The sequence below is a fragment of the Medicago sativa genome, chromosome 5 (genome assembly GCF_051527215.1).
Source record: "Medicago sativa cultivar Bolivia chromosome 5, Bolivia_mono, whole genome shotgun sequence".
NCBI lineage: Eukaryota > Viridiplantae > Streptophyta > Magnoliopsida > Fabales > Fabaceae > Medicago > Medicago sativa.
Genome location: NC_140753.1, coordinates 76,503,744 through 76,524,576, shown reverse-complemented (window position 1 = coordinate 76,524,576; position 20,833 = coordinate 76,503,744). Strand labels below are relative to the sequence as shown.

General features: G+C 32.0%; 1 protein-coding gene and 1 pseudogene across 2 annotated transcripts; both read right to left on the bottom strand.

The window, feature by feature from the left end:
- Positions 1–651: 651 nt before the first annotated feature.
- Positions 652–2,605, bottom strand: LOC146925140 (cytochrome P450 71D10-like; annotated as a pseudogene). Its single transcript, XR_015010418.1, has 2 exons — positions 1,670–2,605; positions 652–1,411 (listed from the first exon to the last, which is right to left on the bottom strand). The product of XR_015010418.1 is annotated as a cytochrome P450 71D10-like (transcript).
- Positions 2,606–13,903: 11,298 nt separating this feature from the next.
- Positions 13,904–15,908, bottom strand: LOC146925139 (cytochrome P450 71D10-like). The gene is made up of 2 exons (XM_085710096.1): positions 14,887–15,908; positions 13,904–14,679 (listed from the first exon to the last, which is right to left on the bottom strand). Exons 1-2 carry the CDS (start codon positions 15,781–15,783, stop codon positions 14,068–14,070), a joined length of 1,509 nt encoding a protein of 502 aa, XP_085566222.1. The 5' UTR covers positions 15,784–15,908; the 3' UTR covers positions 13,904–14,067.
- Positions 15,909–20,833: the final 4,925 nt, after the last annotated feature.

Here is a 20,833-nt window from a genome sequence, read left to right as displayed (position 1 = left end):
ATCAATGTTTATTTTCTTCAAGTATTTTACATACATATGTTTTAGTATAAATTGTTTGTTAGCGTATCATAACTGTATCATATCATAAATTTAAAAAAATCCGCGCATCCGCGTGTCAGTATCGTATCGTACCCGCACCCGTATCCGGGTTTCATAAACCAAAAGACACTCTCCATTTTCTAATCTATCGTTTGTTTTTATTTTGAAGTTTCAATTATTATGGCTTCAAAGTGCATCGTCAAAGATTCATTTTTCTTTTAGTTGTTAACTACGATACGTGATACGCTGGTCAATTCATACATTTCTATAATGATTTCTTTCTGAAAGTCTTTCTATAATGATTTCTTTCTGAAAGACACTAGATTAACAGAGAGGACGAATTCGATTTCATCACCATAATATGGATTTAGCATTTTTATATATTTATGGTTATGATCCTATATCAGCATTGTTACTTCTCATTGATTTATTGTTTCTCTATTTTTTTTTTTTTAAGGTAAGTTACTTGTGTGATATTGATTGCATCACATTCCTACTTCCTTCTTGAATTCATATGCAATCTATTTTAGGTGGATTTCTTCCTTGGCAGTCCTGCAAAAGATTCTTCTCTTGTTAATGTGTTACGTACACAATAACTATACAAGTTCGGACCTGCCTTTTAACACAAATTCTATATTTGTGGGACAAATATCATGCACACATTTTAGACAACATATAGTGAACCTATATGTAAAGATAACCAATACAAATTTTATTAGGAACATCGTTTCTGAACTTATTTGCTTAGACAATACATATTAAAGACCACGAATAATAGGAATTAAGCATAGATCGTGTTTTCTACCTGCGGTAATCCCAAATGACTCGGTCATATCTAGCTCTTCATTCTTCATTTTATTGGGAAGCTTCCAATCAAAGTGGTAAAGTAATTGAGCAAGAGGTAGCTCAATGTTGGGTGAGGCAAATGCAATTCCGGGACACATCCTTCTTCCCGCACCAAATGGTATGTATTCAAAGTCTGTGCCTTTAAAGTCAATTTTGGGCTATTAACAAACCTCTCAGGTTTAAAACTCTCAGCTTCAACCCAATACCTTGGATCTCGTGCAATAGCCCAAGCATTAATAGCCACTCTTGTCTTAGCCGGGATCTCATACCCATTAATTTGGCATCTCTCCCTACTTTCTCTTGGAACTAACAATGGTGCAACAGGATGCAACCTTAGTGTTTCTTTGATGACAGACTTTAAATATATCAATTGGTGCAACTCTGTCTCATCCACATACTCCTTTTTGTCAAACACTCTTCTTACTTCAGCTTGTGCTTCTTCCATTAACTTTGGGTTCTTTACCATCTCAGACATCGCCCATAACGCAGCCTCTGACGATGTTTCGGTACCAGCAGTGAACATGTCCTACAAATGGATTAACATTAACACAGTCTATTCTCTAAACAAGCATGCATTTTCTTCCATACAACACTACCCAAAATTTAAGTCATTAATTTGATGTTCTCTCCAAAATACTATTATTAATCAAGATAATTAATCTTATTTTTTTCCTTTAGGAAATCTGATTTCTAAGCATATATGCAAATTTATAAACTAGTTTTTAAATTGTGAAATAAACTTGCTAAAGAAACTTGCTAACACTTGTGATTAATCTTGACTAACCTGGATGATTGACTTCATATTGTCATCGGTTAAAGGATGTTGTGAGTGATAATTTTCCTGTTGAATCTTGAGAAGAACATCTACTAGATCTTCATCATTGCTATCTTCCTTGTGAATGTTTTTGTGATCGTCGATGATGTCTTGCAATATCATATCAATCTCTTTGTGAACTTTTTCCATTTTGGCCTTCGAACTACTAACGCATTGAAGCAATTTAATAGAAGGATACAAATCAACAATACAAATGCCTCCCAACATATGTTGGTGTTTAAACACTTGTTGGTGTGTGCTCCTTTTGCCAAAAGCCGCCCGCGTTGTTACCCCATATGTCGTTGAGAAAATCTTTTGAGATATATTAACAACTGATCCTTCACTTGCAGTTATTGATTTAACAAGATTTGACACTTCATCTTCTCTTATGGACCTAAATGATTGGACACGCTTTGCACTTAATAGCTCTATAACACAAATCTTTCGCAGTTGCCTCCACCGTTCTCCATATGTAGAGAATATAACATCAGTAGCATTGTAACTAAATATTGTAGGTAAAAGTAGGTTTGGCCTATCACAAAAGTTGAGATCATGTGTTTTCATAATCTCTTTGGCAATTTCTGGTGAACTAACTATTATGTATGGTACCTCTCCTAGTTTAAGGTACATTAAAGGTCCATATTTATCTGCCAAAATTTTGAAGCGATGATGGGGAAATGATCTGCTGATAATCTGATGTAAGTTTCCTATGAGGGGTAGTTTCCATGGTCCTGGTGGCAAATTAACCTTGGAACTGTTACACCTCCATATTTTAACTATTTTGAATAACACCAAGAGGAAGATAAAGAAGGATATGAAGGTAATATTAGAAAGAGGGTTGGGAAGCTCCATGAGATAGCTTGACCAAGTAGGGAAAAAAGAAGTGCCTAGATGATGCTATATGTGCAAAAGACTCACGTGATCATCTGCAGTTTCAACACTAATAATACTAAACAAGATTAATAAATATTAACAAAGAGATACATGATCTAAATCAGACTGCAAAGAAAAATATAATATTTTTTTCTTGCAACAACTACGAGAATAATATTTTTTTTTATTATATGGAAGAAAATATGTATATACTATTTTATATCACGTAGGATAATTTTGTTAAATATAATACGCAATTTTTCGTTAATATATAAAATTTTTAAAAAATTTATAAAAATTCCTTCAAAATTTTTTTTATAAAATTATCAACATCACTTAAAATCTGAAACATTCAAACTTTTATGATCTAAATTAAATTTTGATGTTTTTTTATTGTGTAAATTTGAAATTGTTATGGTTTTGTGGTCCCTATTACTAAATGTGATGATAAAATATACTTACAAAATTTGATGATTTGGCAAAGATGGCTTAAGAATGTGACACCTATAGGATTGGTGGTCTAAAACTTAGATTGATGTTTATATATTATTTAAGATTAAGATATCTAATATAGTGCACCATCAACACCTAATTTGGTTTATCTTTATTCATCATCTTCCATGCTCATCTTAATCATCTTCATCCACGGGTTCATAAAAATAAAATAAAAAATCATCTGTTCACTATCATCATCATCATCTATCTTGCTTCATCATCGTCTCCAACCATCTTGAAAGTGAATAGAGTGTAAAGTGGAAAAAAAATCTTGGGGTGTTATTATAACAAACTCATAATTTGCTATGATATGCTTATAGTATATACCTTTAATTTGTTAATTAACGATTTATATTACCCACTTTACACTCTAAAATGAGTTACTCATTTTAGAAGAGCTGGTCCTAAAATAATATATTTATATTAAATTGGTCTACTCAAGAATAAAACATCACATAACATTTTGAAAAAACGTCTCCAAGGTATTAGAGTTTAATTGTGGTTGAGGGTTTAAAATGTCTTTTTACTCTTTTTCTTCTCAAAATGCTTAGGTCCAGGCTATGTTTTAAAACAACAAAATTCACACTCACACGCATTAAGTCCAAAGAAGTGTGGAATTGAGAGTTTGCATCTGCATCTTTTCAGATCAAATGCTTTTGCAAAGTTTTATCATATGAGTTGTATTTACTGAAAAAAATTATGTATATTTTAATCGTTGTTTTAATGTTTCTTTTTTAAGGATCAGTTGATAAGACCATCCACAACAGAGCACCCCGATTTAAGTGTTTAAATGGGACCTCTTTATCCACATCACTCATTTTACAATAATACTCCCTCCGTTTCAAAATGAGTGTCGCTTTAGCCAAAAAAAATTGTTTCAAAATGAGTGTCGCTTTCAGTTTCCAATGCAATAATAACTTTTTCTTTTCAATTGTACCCTCCAATTAATACTCTGCACACTACTTCCAAAGTATTACTTTTAAAACTAACCAATAGTTAATAAGGATAATTTGGTAAAATAACTATTCTCTTTCTCTTAATCATTGTATTTCTTAATATGTGTGTAAACACCTAAAACGACACTCATTTTGAAACTGAGGAAGTACTTAATAAGCACCAATTTTCTCCAACCCAACACTACAAAAGAAATTACTAAATCGGTCCCATAAATAATTCTATATCATTACATTTCAACAAAAAATTATTTATTTCATTATGATTTATTAAATAGAGTCCACAAAAAGTGAAGAGAGAGAGAGGGTGCTTCCATAGTCACCCTTCTCCATAGGGGGTTAAGACTCTCTCCATAAATGGAGAGGATCTTGAATCCTCCATAGGCACCCAAATATTATACTCCACAATGGTGGTGCCTATTTAATATGGTGCTAAATAGGTGAAGCACCCACCATTATGGATGATCTAATGAACCTTTAAGTTTTTATAAATATTAATGTCAGACATTTTATAACCATAAACACTCACCAATTGAGGGCGAGCCAACCAAAATTAGTCAACTGGGTTTTTTAAACTTTATGTACATCGCTCTTGGTTGATTAAATAATAGAAATGCCAGGCACATGGCTCTTATTCGTTTTTTCTTAAGTTTTGTGAATATTGTGAAAAACACGAGAAATTCGGGAGTTTGAATTGTGTTATTGCATCAAATCCATCTGAAACAAATGATTGATTGTAATGTTGCATCAAATCCATCAGAAACAAATGCTAAATTGGATGAATATGCAGTAATGAAGAAAGAGTAGAATCTATTGAATTCAAACAGATAGTGGGATCACTGAGGTACTTATGCAATAACAGACATATATGCTATGCAGTAAGTATCATCAGTAGACTCATGAATGATCCAAGGAAATCTCATCTCACTGCAGCTAAAAGAATAATGAGATATGTGAAAGGTACCCTGAAGTTTGGCCTGATATTTCCAGCTACTAACAATGAAGGAGAGGCTAAGCTAGAGGGATACTCTGATTCATACTAGTGTGGAGATAGAATGGATAGGAGAAGCACTTCTGGCTACCTATTCAAGTTCAATGGTGCTGCAATCTCATGGTGCACTAAGAAACAACCAGTTACTGCTTTATCATCATGTGAGGCTGAGTACATTGCAGGGACATTTGCAGCATGTCAAGTAATTTGGCTTGACAATGTGATGAAGGAACTCAACTGTGAAGTAGAGAAACCATTGAAACTGAAGATCGACAATAGATCAGCAATAAATCTGGCCAAGAATCCAATAGCACATGGCAGGAGTAAACACATAGAGACTAGGTTTCACTTCATAAGAGAACAAGTGACAAAAGGAATGATTGAAGTAGTGTATTGTCCTACTGAGTTGGCATATGGTTTCACAAAAGCATTGAATATTGACAATTAGGTCTCATAGAATGTTAGGATTATGGATTAAGAGGGGTGTATTAGTTTGTGTGTTTAATCCATAATCATGATTAACAAGTGCTTAAGAGTTTAGTTTGTTTTGTTTGGATAAACTTGTTAGGTAGTTACAAGAGGCTTGCTCTCTAAGTCATTGTATATAAATACTTGCTTGTAACTCAATTTCACAATCAAAGAGAATAACAACTTTCCAATACTAGTTCTCTCTTTCATCAATATATAACAAACTCCAAACCACCATAACCAACTTCATCTCCTTCATTACAAACCCTAATTTCTGATTGCTTCCATAGCAAGAAACCATAACTGCTCTAATAGTTCCCCGGTACATCTTATAATATTAAAAATATATATAAAAAGCTATTATCCAAATGAATCTTATACCTTGAAGAAAATTGGGCCTAGTCATCTCTTTTTTTTTTCCTCTTTCTAAAGGACAAATTATTTCAGGTAAAAAAAACATATCTATTTTTTTGGATACATAAACAGGCACAAATGCACATGATGTATATTGGGGTCAGTTGACCCCACTCTTTAGTTTTTATTTTAAGCAATAATAGCATGATTTTATATCTTGTATGTTGACCTCACATTACCAAAGTAATACACTAGAGGTAAAGCAATGACATATATCTAAATTAATATTAAATTATACACCCTCCGGTCACTATTATAAGCAAAAATCTCCTTTTTAGGTTCATTCAATAAATGATGTATGTGGTCCATTAAATAGACCACATACATCATTTATTGAATGAACCTAAAAAGTGAATTTTTGCTTATAATAGTAACCGGAGGGTGTATTCGTTATAATAGTAGTATTACTCTCATACTAATTTGTAGTGCGTTTGTAAAAAATGGATTAGAATTATCACCGTTTACGAATATGGATGGAGAACAAAACATTTGCATTTAAGCTTTTCTTTAAACAATTGGCATTTAAGCTTTGACTTTCAAAAAACTATTGATTTTTCATTAAAACAAAAAGAAAATTCTCATAAAAGAACACTTAAACAATTGGCATTTAAGCTTTGACTTTCAAAAAACTATTGATTTTTCATTAAAACAAAAAGAAAATGCTCTTAAAAGAACAAAAAGAAAATGCTCTTAAAAGGATAAAAGAAAATGCTCTTAAAAAGAATGGTTAAATATGTTTTTGGTCCCTATAAAATTGCAACCTTCTAAGTTTAGTCCTTACTTAATTTTAATAGCTTTTTTAATCCCTACAAAAAATATTTACTTATAATTTTAGTCTCTGCTAAAATAAATTTTGTTTAATTATCCTTAAACTCTTAAATTTTTAACGATTCTTTTTATACAAGTTTAGAACACTATGAAAGGTTCATTTACTAAAATCTATAATTTTTTAACATGAAATAAATTAAATATGAATTTTTTAAAACGACAAAAGTTTAAGATATAAGTAACAAAAATATCGACATAGAAATCAAATTTTTGCGATATTTTTTTCGGAGGACCTTTTAATAACGTTCTTAACACGCCTATAAAAAATTGTTGAAAAACTTAAGAATTTAAGCATAAATTAAACAAATTTGGATTGAGTAAGGACTAATATTGAGTGCAGAAATTTTTTGTAGGGATTAAAAATGCTATTAAAATTAAGTAAGGACTAAACTTACAAGGTCGCTGTTTTATCTTGGTTTTCGGGTGTCAAACATTGATTACGTTTGATCCTTTTTAACCGGTGATATCTCATTTTTTCTTGGGAAGGGAAAAAATAAGCAAAACCCTTGAGAATCGAGGTCCGGGAGTTGTTTTCGCTACGGGAAGGTGTTAGGCACCCATAACGACTATAGTATCCTATAGGAACCGTCTTTAATCTCTACGCGCGCGCTTTATTTTTAAATGCTATTTGAAAGTGATTATTAAACCTAAAAGTGTTCTAAGTGAAGAATTGGAGGGAGAAGAATGTGTTTGAATTTTTATTTTATTTGAATTGAAGGAATTTTGATTCCTTGCCTACGTACCCGTTTAAGGGATCAAATCCACCGTAGTTCTCTTCCAAAAAAAGTTTTTGTTTTTGTTGGTTGATTTTAAGTTTGAAAATTGGATTTTGAAGAATGGAGATTGAGAAGCCTTAAAGGCATGAGATTGTGAAATTGTGAGGTTGAATTAGTTATTTTGCAAAAGAACTCTAAGTGGGATTAATTTTTCATTAAAGTTTGATTAAGGAAATAAAGGGAAAATTCAATGGGATTTTGATCCCAAGGTTTCTTTGGAAAAATGTTTGAGTGATGTTATACATATTTTTTGGAAAGAAGATTTTTTTCTAAGTGTAAATCCTAGGCATTCATCTAAACATATAATCCTAAACATACATCTAAACATGCATATTCTAGCTATATACCTAAAGTGATGTGTGTGCATGTGTCGGTGCTTGTGTCGGTGTACATCATTAGAGTCCATTGTCCTTTACATCATTGGCCTAGATACATTCTATGGTCTTGCAAGAAATTAAAATTGCATAAAGGTAAAATATTACAAAATTCCTAAGTCTTTACATTCTAATTTTTGCATGAATTTTAAAGTGTAGGAAGATAAAAACCAAGAATGTGAGATGGAGATTGAAATGCTTATGGAATGTATGAAATATGAAATGAAAGGGTTAGTATCACAAGATGCAATAGGATAAAAAAATAAGGCAAGAAAGTGTTAAACAAAAGTGGTAAAATCAACAAGAATAAAGTGTTAAAATATACTAAAAGTTTACCATAACTTCTCAATATGCACATGACCTATAATTCTCTCATCATAGCACTTTTCAAGAGACTTTATTGCAGCCACAATATGGTAATTATAGGCACATATTCAAACCAAGAGTTATGACACACTTTTAGGCACATTCTACACTTTATTTTTGCGTAGAAATATTCACATAACTTGTAAAACACGAAACTAACAAATCAAACTCCAAAACAGTAAAGAATAACACCAAATTAGAGGCATACACATTGTAAATTCTCATACCAAGGGTCAATATACCATAGCAAGATTTTAGGATCAAGAACATGCAAGAATTTCACAAGAAATTAACAACAAGTAACATAAAATCACAAGAAAACTCCGCATATATTTTTGTCAATTTTCAATAGGCTAGAATCATTACAAAAATACCATAAAACTACCAAGAAATGTGTATGAAATTTTTTTAGAATTTTTAAAGAATTTTTTTAGACACAAAAACATATAAGAACTTCACAATTTTCAACAAAAATAGCAAACAATTGACAAGAAAATACCACACATTTTTTAATCAAGATTTAACACATGACAACATCACAAAAATATCAAGAAAATGATCAAGAACACATAGGAATTTTTTAGGAATTTTTAAAGGACTTTTGAGTGAACAGGGGTGTGAAAAGCATGTCACATGGTGCATATAGCAAGAAAACCAAGGAACAAACAAAATCCAGCAAAGAGGAGATCCAGGCCCAAGGTCTTGATGGATCTGGATCATCCAAATGCCTCAGAGGCGTTGGATTGATCCAATCTCATCAAAACCCTAAATCCAAGGGCTAGGAACATGCAGCGCATGATAACACGAAATGAACACACAGGAAAGGCTAATCACGTCCATACACTTCATCATCAAACAAAATTAACGGCTGAGATTGCAAGAGTGGACTGAACCAAAGTGAACCAGCAAGGTTTGGGTGAACCGGCCGGTTCAAAAACGTTTATAAAAGGAGAGTGAGGCCGGTTCACCTCATTCCTTCCTTCTCACTCTCTCTCTAGGTTTAAACTTAGAGAGAGAGGCTCCTCCTTCTCTCTTCTTCTCCGTCGTCTTCCCTGCCGGTTTCTGGAATGAAACGGCCGGAGAAGATGAAGATTCATCGGAATCTTCATCAACTCCGCCGTGAATTCCAGATTCCGACGAGCTTCATACTCGAATCACATGACTCCAAACCCTAATCTATTCTATTTTTCGTGCTGATTATGAATTTGAACTTGATTTTACAAAATAAATGGTGAATTATCCTAGATCTACATTTTAGGGTTTCGACTTTGAACTTTTTCAATCTTTTTCAAACTTTTTTTAAAAGGATGAGCTTCAACGCTCGCTGATCTGTTCAGTTTCACCGTTTATTTTTGTTACGAGCTTTCGATGATGAGTTGGAACAGAATGAGAAACGTTCGTGTGTTTACCTGACTTTTGATTTGGAGATTTGAACAGATAACTCTTCAGAGAGCTTCGTTATGGCTTTAGATTCCTCTGGTGAGTTGTTCGAAACTTTTGAGACCAAAAATAAATTGGTAAATCTTCTTCTCCTTTCTTGCTGGTTCAAAACCCTACTTCGTTCCCTCTTCTTCTCTCTCTGAATCTTCTTCTTGTGATCGCTCTATGCTTGAATTGCAAGGAGAGGATGAAATAATGGTTCGATGATGAAGATTTTCATGGAAAATCTCTGAGAACTTGGTACGAACTCAATTGAATTTTGACGAACACTTGTTGAATTGAAATGGTTTTTTGTTTGGATCTTCTGGAAATTTGTGTTGATCTTGTGTAATTTGTGACGAATTTGGTGAAGATTTGAGTTGGTTAGGGTTTGTTAGATGATGAAGTTCTTCGTGAGCTTCATCATATTCTTGATGAGAAATGGTGTTTGATTCTGTTAGAGGAGAGAGGGTTGGTGGAAACGTGTTTGTTGAGTTGGCAAAATGTGATTGATTCTGTAATGATTAGACCCTTTTATAGCTTGACATGTGTTCCTGAGATCAAATGGCATGGTGACATGTGTCCTGGACCCTAACTGATTCGGCCTTGGACCAATTTAGACTCAGGGGTCTCTTTGCAATTTCGAAAGCTTCAAGGACTGCCCTGCAAAAAAAAAAAACTACCAAGAACTAATCTGCAATATGTGGAAATTAGAGGACTGGACTGCAATTGACCAAAAAGAGGACTTAAAATGAAAATTGACCTAAAATTAAAAAACTTAAAATAAAATGACACAGAAGGGCCAAAATGCAATTTTTAGAATTTTTTAGGTCTAAAATGAAATTAAAATAAAATTGAATTAAAATTGGTAAAAATGGAAAATAACGTAAAGTGAAACGATTAAAATTGACAAAACGGACTAAAATGAACCAACTACCTAAATGAGGTACTTTAAAGTAACCTCTCTCTGCCGAAATTTCGTGTGAAATGACTAAAATGCCCCTGGGGGACTAAAACGACTCAAGATGACTCAAACGCAATTTTACACATGAAAAGACTAAAATGCCCCTAGGGGCTAAACTGACTTAAAATGACTTCAAATGCAATTTTTTGAAATGAATTTTGACATAGAATGGAAACAAAGAATTACTCAAACTATTTGAAAGGGCTCAAACCATTTTTAAAAGACTGAAAGAAATTTTAACATAGGAAATGACTAAAATACCCTTTTTCATGAATTTTGCAAATAATATTGAAATAAAATGCAGAGAAGGATGTAATTGATCAGGGACAGTTCAAATGGCTTGAAATGCAAGAAAAGAAGAATTGAACAAGTATTTTTAGGTCCAAAATTAGGGTATAACAGTCGCAATTTTGTAGGGACCAAAAACATAATTAACCCTAAAAAGAAAATGCTTTGACGTCCGAATTTTTGAACACTTTTTTAATTCAGATGAAAGGATTGATCTCTCAAAAAAAATCTGAAAAATTATAAAACTTTTTTCTATCCAAAGTTGTATTTACTTTTGAAGTTAACATTACTAAAAACGAGCACAAGAAGTACTCAAACATTACTATTATATGTGAAGACTTTAATTGTCGAAAGTAGTTTCTTTGTTATGAATTTTGTGAAAAATCAAATGCACAACTATATGTATATGAATTTTAGAATGATTTATGGTAACATTCATAGAGACCGATATATTATGACATATTTTTTGTAATCTCTAATTTTTTTCTTAATGATAATAATGTCATTTTATTATATAGAGTATTTTTGTATAAATAATTATGATAAACAATATTGACCTCATTTATTGAAATTTACGGATCTTGTCACCGCATAAGCACAAAGAATTTTGAACAATTTGTCGCTGCATTCCTTTCAGCGTTCATTATTCCTTGTGTTCCCTGAAGTTAAAACATGAAACAAGCTTGGTAAATTAATGAATACCAAAACTATTTTATTGATTTATTAGGCAATGAATAACAAGACCGTAATGTTTCATGCTCACCGAACTGTTTGCAAATGCTGAGAACCAAGTGAGACCATGACACACAAATCAAATTCTTTATACTCTAAATTAGTTGCATGAGAGAGAGAGAGATCTCTTAATCCCTACAAACTAAACATACAAAAATAGGCGTGCAAAATGAGGGAAAAACTTCAGTGACATAATGTCACGGTACCATTGTGCATAGAGCCAATAAAATTTTGACACATGTGCAGAGAGGGTTTATGTTTACAAGATCCTATGGACCAAATGCAATGGCACAAGATTCTATGGACCAAAATTAATGGCACCGTGCCATTAATGGCACCGAAGTGCTACTTTGCAAAATGATGCAAATGCTTTAACATATGTCATGTCAAATGCTTTGATGAAGGAGTTGGAACAAACGGATTAACTGAAGAAATCCCGGGATTTTCGAGCTAAATTGAATATCATGTCAAACGTAGAATCTTAATAAAAATGTTAACGATTCATACACCTTGCTAAAAGTAGTATAAGAAAATTAACCACATTGTTAGGGGTGGGCATGGTTCGGTTAACCTAAAAAACCGAACCGAACCGAAATTTTGAAATGGTTCTGGAAAACCGAACCGAACCGTTTCAGGTATGGAGCTAACCGAACTGAACCAAAGTTATGGTTCGGTTAACCGTTTTCTTACCTATGAACCGAACCGAACCAAAACAATATTTTGAACCGAAATGTATTTTTTTTTATCCTTTTGTGAATTTAATTGTGTTTTTTTTATCCAAAATGCAAAATATTTTTTTATTTACTTTTTTTTAAGAATATAATTTTTTTATTAATATTATTATTACACAAACACAGTAAAATAATAAGTTTAATGCTAACAGGCCATCCAACACACTAGGAACCCGAGGAGTTGGAGGTCTTGATGCTAACTGTAAACCTTTGATAGATTGTAAACCTTTGATAAATGAGTAAATTCTATTATTTGACTTATCTAAGCAGTTTCTTTTAAACCAATAAAATCACGAATTTCTTTCTGCAGTGTTAAACATTCAAATCTTATCTTAGAGATACAAAATTAAGGTTATCCATTGATTGGCCAAGCTTAGAAACTATTTTACTTATTCTGAACAACAAACAAGAAAAATATTATTTATTTGATTAGGTGAAAACAATAACACAAGTTAGAAATCAGGATTTATAAATTTGGATATAATAAAGCATATGCAAGCCACCAGTTTTTAGTCTCAAGTTTTTACCATCAATATTTGCAGTTAACATTAAATGACAGTTCTGATCTATGAAACAATAGGTTATGTTAACACGTACTTTATTATACCTGCATGAATATTAGACTCAGAATTTGTTTGATAATTTATATTTTAATTTCATTCATGGAATACAGTTTTGTTCTCAGCTTTGTTTCTTTTCTTGTCGTGCCCTTAACCATGATTTCTTGACAAAGCTTGATGGGGTTGGAAAGGTAATAATTCTATATGTCTGGTACTGTACAAGTTGAGTATGAATAACAATTTTATTTACAATGTTTGGCATGTGGAAAATAACCTATGTTTACCTTTTACAGTATTTGAATGAGTTGAGGCTCTTACTAACTACTGAGTTAAATTTTATGTAGCTAATCTAAATTAATTTAATAGCCTTTTAAAATAAGCTATTTTGCATAAAATAAGCTGTTTTTTAAAATAAGTTGTTTTCATAAAATAAGCTGTTTTTAAAATAAGGTGTTTTGAATAAAATAAGCTTTTTAAAATAAGCTATTTTAAATAAGTTGTTTTTTTGGAAAGATCCAACAAAGAGTTCAAGTGGTTTCCTTAAAAAAAAAACACAGTTCAAGTGGTTTGGTTCGGTTCAAACGGTTCGGTTCGGTTCAAGATGGTTCGGTTATGGTTCAAGAACTGTTAATAAATTAACGGTTCGGTTTGTGAACCATTATAATGGTTCGGTTATTTTCGGTTCGGTTCGGTTCGCGCGGTTCGGTTCGGTTCGGTTCATGGTTCTTTTTGCCCACCCCTACACATTGTTAACTAGTTTGCTTAAACAATACAATTTTTTTTTTTTTTTTTAGAAAGGGACAATGTAAATATTATAAACGACCAATAATAGGAACGGAACATTGGTCGTGTTTTCCTCCGACTGTATGTCCAAATGACTCAGTCATATCAAGTTCTTCATTATTCATTCCATTGGAAAGCTTTCAATAAAAATAAAAGTAATAAAATAATTTAGCAAGAGGTAGTTCAACATTTTGGCTAAACCAAATGCAATGTTTGGACACATATTCTATATTTGTGGTACAAATATCATACACAAATTTTAGACGACATATAGTAAACCTATATGTAGAGTTTACCATTACAAATTTTATTAGGAACATTGTTTCTGAACTTGTTTGCTTAGATAATACACATTAAAGACGACGAGTAGTAGCAATTAAACATAGGTCATGTTTTCTACCCACAGTAATCCCAAAAAACTCAGTCATATCTAGTTCTTCATTCTTCATTTTATTGGGAAGCTTCCAATTAAAGTGGTAAAGTAACTGAGCAAGAGGTAGCTCAATGTTGGCTGAGGCAAAAGCAATTCCAGGACACATCCTCCTTCCAGCACCAAATGGTATGTATTCAAAGTCCGTGCCTTTGAAATCAATTGGGCTATTGAGAAATCTCTCTGGCTTAAAACTCTCAGCATCAACCCAATACCTTTGATCTCTTCCAATAGCCCAAGCATTAACCATGACCCTTGCCATAGCTGGGATTTCATACCCATTGATTTGGCATCTCTCCCTACTTTCTCTTGGAACTAACAATGGTGCAACGGGATGCAACCTCAATGTTTCTTTGATGACAGACTTTAAATATATCAATTGGTGCAACTCTGTCTCATCCACATATCGCTTTTTATCAAACACTCTACTTACTTCAACTTGTGCTTCTTCCATTACCTTTGGGTTCTTTACCATCTCAGACATCGCCCATAACACAACCTCTGACGATGTTTCGGTACCAGCAGCGAACATGTCCTACAGATGGATTAACATTAACATTACATACAACACTACCCAAAAGTTAAGTCATTAATTTGATGTTCTCTCCAAAATACTATTATTAATCAAGATAATCTTATTTTTTTCCTCTAGGAAATCTGACTCCTAAGCATATATGCAAATTTATAAACTAGTTTCTAAATTGTGAAATAAACTTGCTAACACTTTTGGTTGTAGACTAACCTGGACGATTGATTTCATATTGTCATCGGTTAAAGGATGTTGTGAGTGATAATTTTCCTGTTGAATCCTGAGAAGAACATCTACTAGATCTTCATCATTGCTTGCTTCCTTGTGAATGCTTTTGTGATCGTCAATGATGTCTTGCAATATCATATCAAGCTCTCTATGAAGTTTTTCCATTTTGGTCTTCTCCCTACTCATCCATTGAAGCAATTTAATAGAAGGATACAAATCTGCAATTTCAAATCTTCCTAATAGTACCACTACTTTCTCCAATGCTGGTATGAACACATCTTGGTGTCTATTCCTTTTCCCAAAAGCTGCCCGCGCTGTTATCCCATTTATCATTGAGAAAATCTTCCGAGTGAGATTAACAACTGATCCTTCACTTGCAGTTATTGATTTAACAAGATTTGTCACTTCATCTTCTCTTATGGACCTAAATGATTGGACACGCTTTGCACTTAATAGCTCTATAACACATATCTTTCGTACTTGCCTCCAATGTTCACCGTATGTAGCGAAGACAATATTTGTAGCATTGTAACTATATATATTGGACAAAAGAAGGTTTGGCCTGTCACAGAAGTTGAGATCATGTGTTTTCATAATCTCTTTGGCAATTTCTGGTGAACTAACTATTACGTATGGTACCTCTCCTAATTTCAAGTGCATTAATGGTCCATATTTATCGGCCAAAGTTTTGAAGCGATGATGGGGCAATGTTCTGCTGATAATCTGATGTAAGTTTCCTATGAGGGGTAATTTCCATGGTCCTGGTGGCAAATTAATCTTGGAACTGTTACAACTCCATATTTTGACTATTTTGAATAGCACCAAGAGAAAGATAAAGAAGGAAATGAAGGAAATATTAGAAAGATGGTTGTGAAGCTCCATGAGATAGCTTGACCCTGGTGGAAAAAATGAAATGCCTAGATGATGGTATATGTGCAAAAGATACAACAAAAAGGGCTTCAATACTAATGATAATACCACACAAAATTAATAAATTATTATAACATAAAGAGATATGCAACTCTAGCAGCATACATCATCATATTGATAATTAATTTGCAATCATTGAGTTGCTTGGCTTATTTAATTGATACTATCAATTTTAGGCTGACTCGTACTTCCATTTTGAATTTGTATTAACCAATTGCAATTAAAATAAGGAAAATGTTAACCGGTGCCCCCGGGGCACTGATTAAGGATGCTAAAAGAAGAAATTCTAAGTCAAAAAAGATATTTTTTAAGCTTTTAATGCATTGATTATACAACTATCAATGCAAACATGACCCTTAAAATAAAGAGTGAATTACACTCCCTTTCTTAAGAGAAACTTGAAATATGCTTCTCTCCTTTCTTATGCTATAGTATATACTTTGAAAATAAAAACTTAAAATAAATTATACTCCTCTCCTCTAAAAGATATACTTAAATTACAACCCTATCCCTGTGAATTATTAGACCTCTCGCTTGATCATGGTTGTTGTAATGTGGGCCACAATTCTGCAACTTGCACGCCGGCTTGAATTAGATATACTAGCATGGACACCCGTGCCAAGCACGGGCTAGAATTCCGTCAAACTTAAGGGAGATAATATTGTGATGTAGCAGAAGTCCGTTAAAGTTCAACATTAGATGAAAGAGTGCAGGTTGAACATCAAAAGAGTGAAAAACTCATACTTAAGCCTTAACGTTTTGGATGAAACTGTAGTCTCATTTTCACTGTGTTGTTGCCCTTTCTCCGATGTGTTGATCCACATTATTGTTGGCTCCACCAAAAAGTCCAACTGTGGTATGATATTCTGGTTCAATGTTGTAGGGGAGAGGGAGTGTTCTAGGTGGTGGATCACGAACACGGAGAATCTGAAACTTAATGGAGAGATGTTAATGTGTTAAGTGTAAGTTAAAATTTTATATTGTATGCAAGAGTAGATGTGAACAACATATAAATAATATGATCCATGTTGTAATGCCTTGAGACTTTGGATGAAGGTTTGATGTTAATCTCACTCGTGTGATTGCTCTTAGCCTAATGTAAGGGTGTTCAAAACTGAACCAATCCAATACAAAAACCACAAACAGAACCAATCCAAACCGAAACTGCAAAAAACTGCATTTGATTTGGATGTATTCGGATCACTTTTTTACTCAACCACATGGTTTGGTTTGGTTTGCGGTTTTCATTTTACCAACCAAACCAAACTGCAACATAATAAAAACACTAATTAAAATCTATGTCACCTAGACCAATACTCATAGAAACTCAATGAAAACTTTTATAAATGACATATTTTTTCTCTTGTTAAGTTTCTTCTTTGCTTTTTTATTTCAAAAATGTATTTATGTTCTACTTGAACTTTTAGAGAATGATAAAATATAAGTATTTTACATTTTTTACATAATAGAATTAATTTTTGTCCACATTTTTAATTTGGTTTATGTTGTTTGGTGAAAATGAAAATTTAATGTGGAATGAAATTAAAAACATTGTCGGAACCTTGCTGAAAATATGTTGTGTGTTACCTTTTTAACTCGATTTTAATGTTGTAAACAAAAAATTGTATTGTCTCAAAAAAACCGCACCAACCGATCCAACTCAAACCGTATTTGTTTGGTTTGGTTTGGTTCGGATTGTGCTTTAAAAGTCAACCGAACCAAACCAAACCACATGCTTTTTTATCTTGCAGTTCAGATGACTTTTAGCCTCAAAACCGAACCAAACTGCACCGCGAACACCCTAGCCTAATGTGATCATAAACTCAACTCAGACTCTCACAGAAGTTCCAACGTTGTGATAATTTTATTTGTTAGTTTTTGAATGTCGTTTTGTTTAATTTTTTATCTTAAATTTTAGTTTTCAAATGTCAAAAAATTATTCAACCTCTGTTATATTTGATTCATTCACTTTTGATCTTTGATAAGATCTGACAATAGTAAAATGTAGATGTGTTTTGCTGACATAAAAAATACATACATGTTTATTAGACATTTTAAATTGTCGTGGCATTTTTTTTATGAGTATAATATTTTGGTAAATTAATTGAACATTAATTCTTATCTCCTTAAATAATGTATAAAAGTACCAGTAACTCGTTATATACTTTATACTCTTAGAGAAAAACAATAACTCCTTACTTGTTTCTCTTTTCATTTCTCTCATGTTCAAATTCCTTTTTCGTCTTCTTTCTTTTTCTAATATACTTTCTTTTTTCTCATGAAAGAAAGGAACAAAAATATTTCTCTATAAAACCACTACCAACCCACATTTTTTAACATGTTATGCCTTTGATCGTTTTTGGCTCTCTCGCCAGATCAGAAATACGGATTGTCTCACTTTTTAACATTCAAAGCAAAAGTGATATGTTTATTTGGCTCACTTTTTTAACATGTTATGCCTTTAATATAATAGTGATATGTTTATGTGTCATGTGTGAGTTAAACTTCTACATTCAAAGCAAAAGTATATATTGAGAAACATGAATGTGAGATGACCAATATATATAATGTCTTTCAGGTTTTGGTGAAGATGTAGTGTCAATCTCATTTTTGGGGTTTCTGTTAGTTAAATGTGATGATCAATCCATTATAAGCTCACTCAAAACTCCAAACACTATGATGAACTATTTTTTTAGTTTTTGGATTTCATTAGTTTAATTTTATTATATTAAATATAAGTTTTTCAATGTTCACTTTCATGAAAGAAAAAAATTATCCAATCTCCACTATTTTAAATACCTTCACTTTTGGTTTTTGGTGGGATCTAGTAATAGAAAAATGTAGACGTGTTATGTTAAATTAACAAATTACATATTTATCAGACATTTAAAAATGATGTGATATTTTTTTAATTGATTCTCTTTTTGGGTGAAATAATTACTGATAAATCTTCAACTCCTTCAACTATCCCATAAAATTATCAGTAACTCGCTCTATTCCTAACACTTCAATGGACAAAACACACACTACTTTTTTCCCTTATCATTTCTATTATCTTTAAATTTCTTTTTTATATTCTTTCTTTTTCTAATTTTCTTTCTCCTTTTTTATGAAAGATGATCATAAACCTCCATCCATCAAACCACTATCAACCCACATTTTTTACCATGTTGTGCCTTTGGTTGACCTTATTTGGCTATATCACCAGACCTCATACGCAAGAGTCTCACACTTATGGGAGATATGTTAAAGGGTCAATTGTGACTTAAAGTTCCACAATAGATGCAAGTAGATCTTGAAAAACATATAAGTGAGATGACCAATATACATAATATTTTAAAGTTTTGGGTGATGATGTGGTGTCAATCTCAGTTGTGTGCTTTGTGATGATCTAACTCATTGTTGGTGGCCTTGAAACTCTAAACATTTTGATGAATTATTTCGTTAGTTTTTTCAACGTTGGTTGTATAATTTTTATATTAAATTGAAGTTTTTTGATGTTGTTCGCTTTCATGCAATATTTTATAATATCAATCTCTATTATTTCAACTTCCTTCAGTTTTGGTCTTCGTTGGGATTTCACGATAGAAAAACGTTGACGTGTTATGTTGAGTTGACAAAATACATCTTTATTGAACATTTTTAAATGTTGTGACGTATTTTTAATTGAGTTTAATTTTTTGGTAAATTAATTACCCAAATATCTCAAACTCCTTCAATAAACCGATAAAATTACTATAAAATCACTCTATTTGTTATAACCTTATGGACAAAACACACAATTCTTATTTTTTTTACCACTATCATATCTCTTAATCTGAAATTTATTTTTCATGATCTTCTTTCTTTTTCTAATTTTTCTATCTCTATTCTCATGAAAGATAGGAACATAAACCCCAATCCATTAAATTACATCAATCCACCTTTTTGACCATGTTGTGCCTCCGTGTGACCTTGTTTGACTATGTAGTATGTCACATAATTATGGACACAGAGTCGCACATTGGAGAGAGAGAGAGAGAGAGAGAGAGAGAGAGAGAGAGAGAGAGTTAAAATTTTACATTAGATGGAAGAGTAGATGATGAATAACATAGAAGTGAAATGACTCATATACATGTATCTAAAGATTTTAGATAAAAATGTGGTGTCAATCTCATTTGTGAGGTTTCTCTTAGACAAATGTAATGATCCAATTCATTGTAGGCTTCCTCATAGCTCTGAACTCTATGATGTATTCTTTTGATTGTGAAGATATTCATTATCATTTTTCTCATGTTTAGATTTTTTTTATCATCTTTCATTTCCTAATTTACTTTCTCTTTACTCATGAAAGAAATGAACATAAAGCTTCATCCATTAAATCACACTAAATAGAGTGATGTTAATGTGTCATATGTGAGTTAAAGTTCCATATTGAATGCATCAGTAGATGAAGAGAAACATATAAATGAGATGGTCCATATATCTAATGTCTTAAGGATTTTGACGAAGATGTAGTGTCAATTAATGTGGTTGTTTTTAACCTAATGTGATTATACAACTTAGTTCATGTTAGCTCTTTTCTTGGATTCAATTTATGTCCCTAATTTTTTATCAGATTAGGTTTACGTCTTCTAGTTTTTTTTTTTTTCTCCATAAATTTTTATCTTAAGAATACTTATTAGAAACGATCCTTAAAATATCAATTATTTTCTATTTTTAATTTAAAAAATGTCTAGAATACTATTTAAAATGAAAGACATGAGATTTTATTGATCATCATAGGTTAAAAGTTATATATTTAATGTATTTAATTAATAAAAAAGATATCCTATTTAACAAAGGCTTTTTTAATGGCAAATTTAATAATTAGTTGTTAGATTAATTTTTATTTCTTTCTCAAAACAAAATTAATTTTTTTCTTCTTCATCCGAGTTTGTACCAAGAACCTCTAACATCATCGGAAAAACACAATCAAGGAAAATCAATAAATACATTCAATTAGATAATTGATATTTCATTA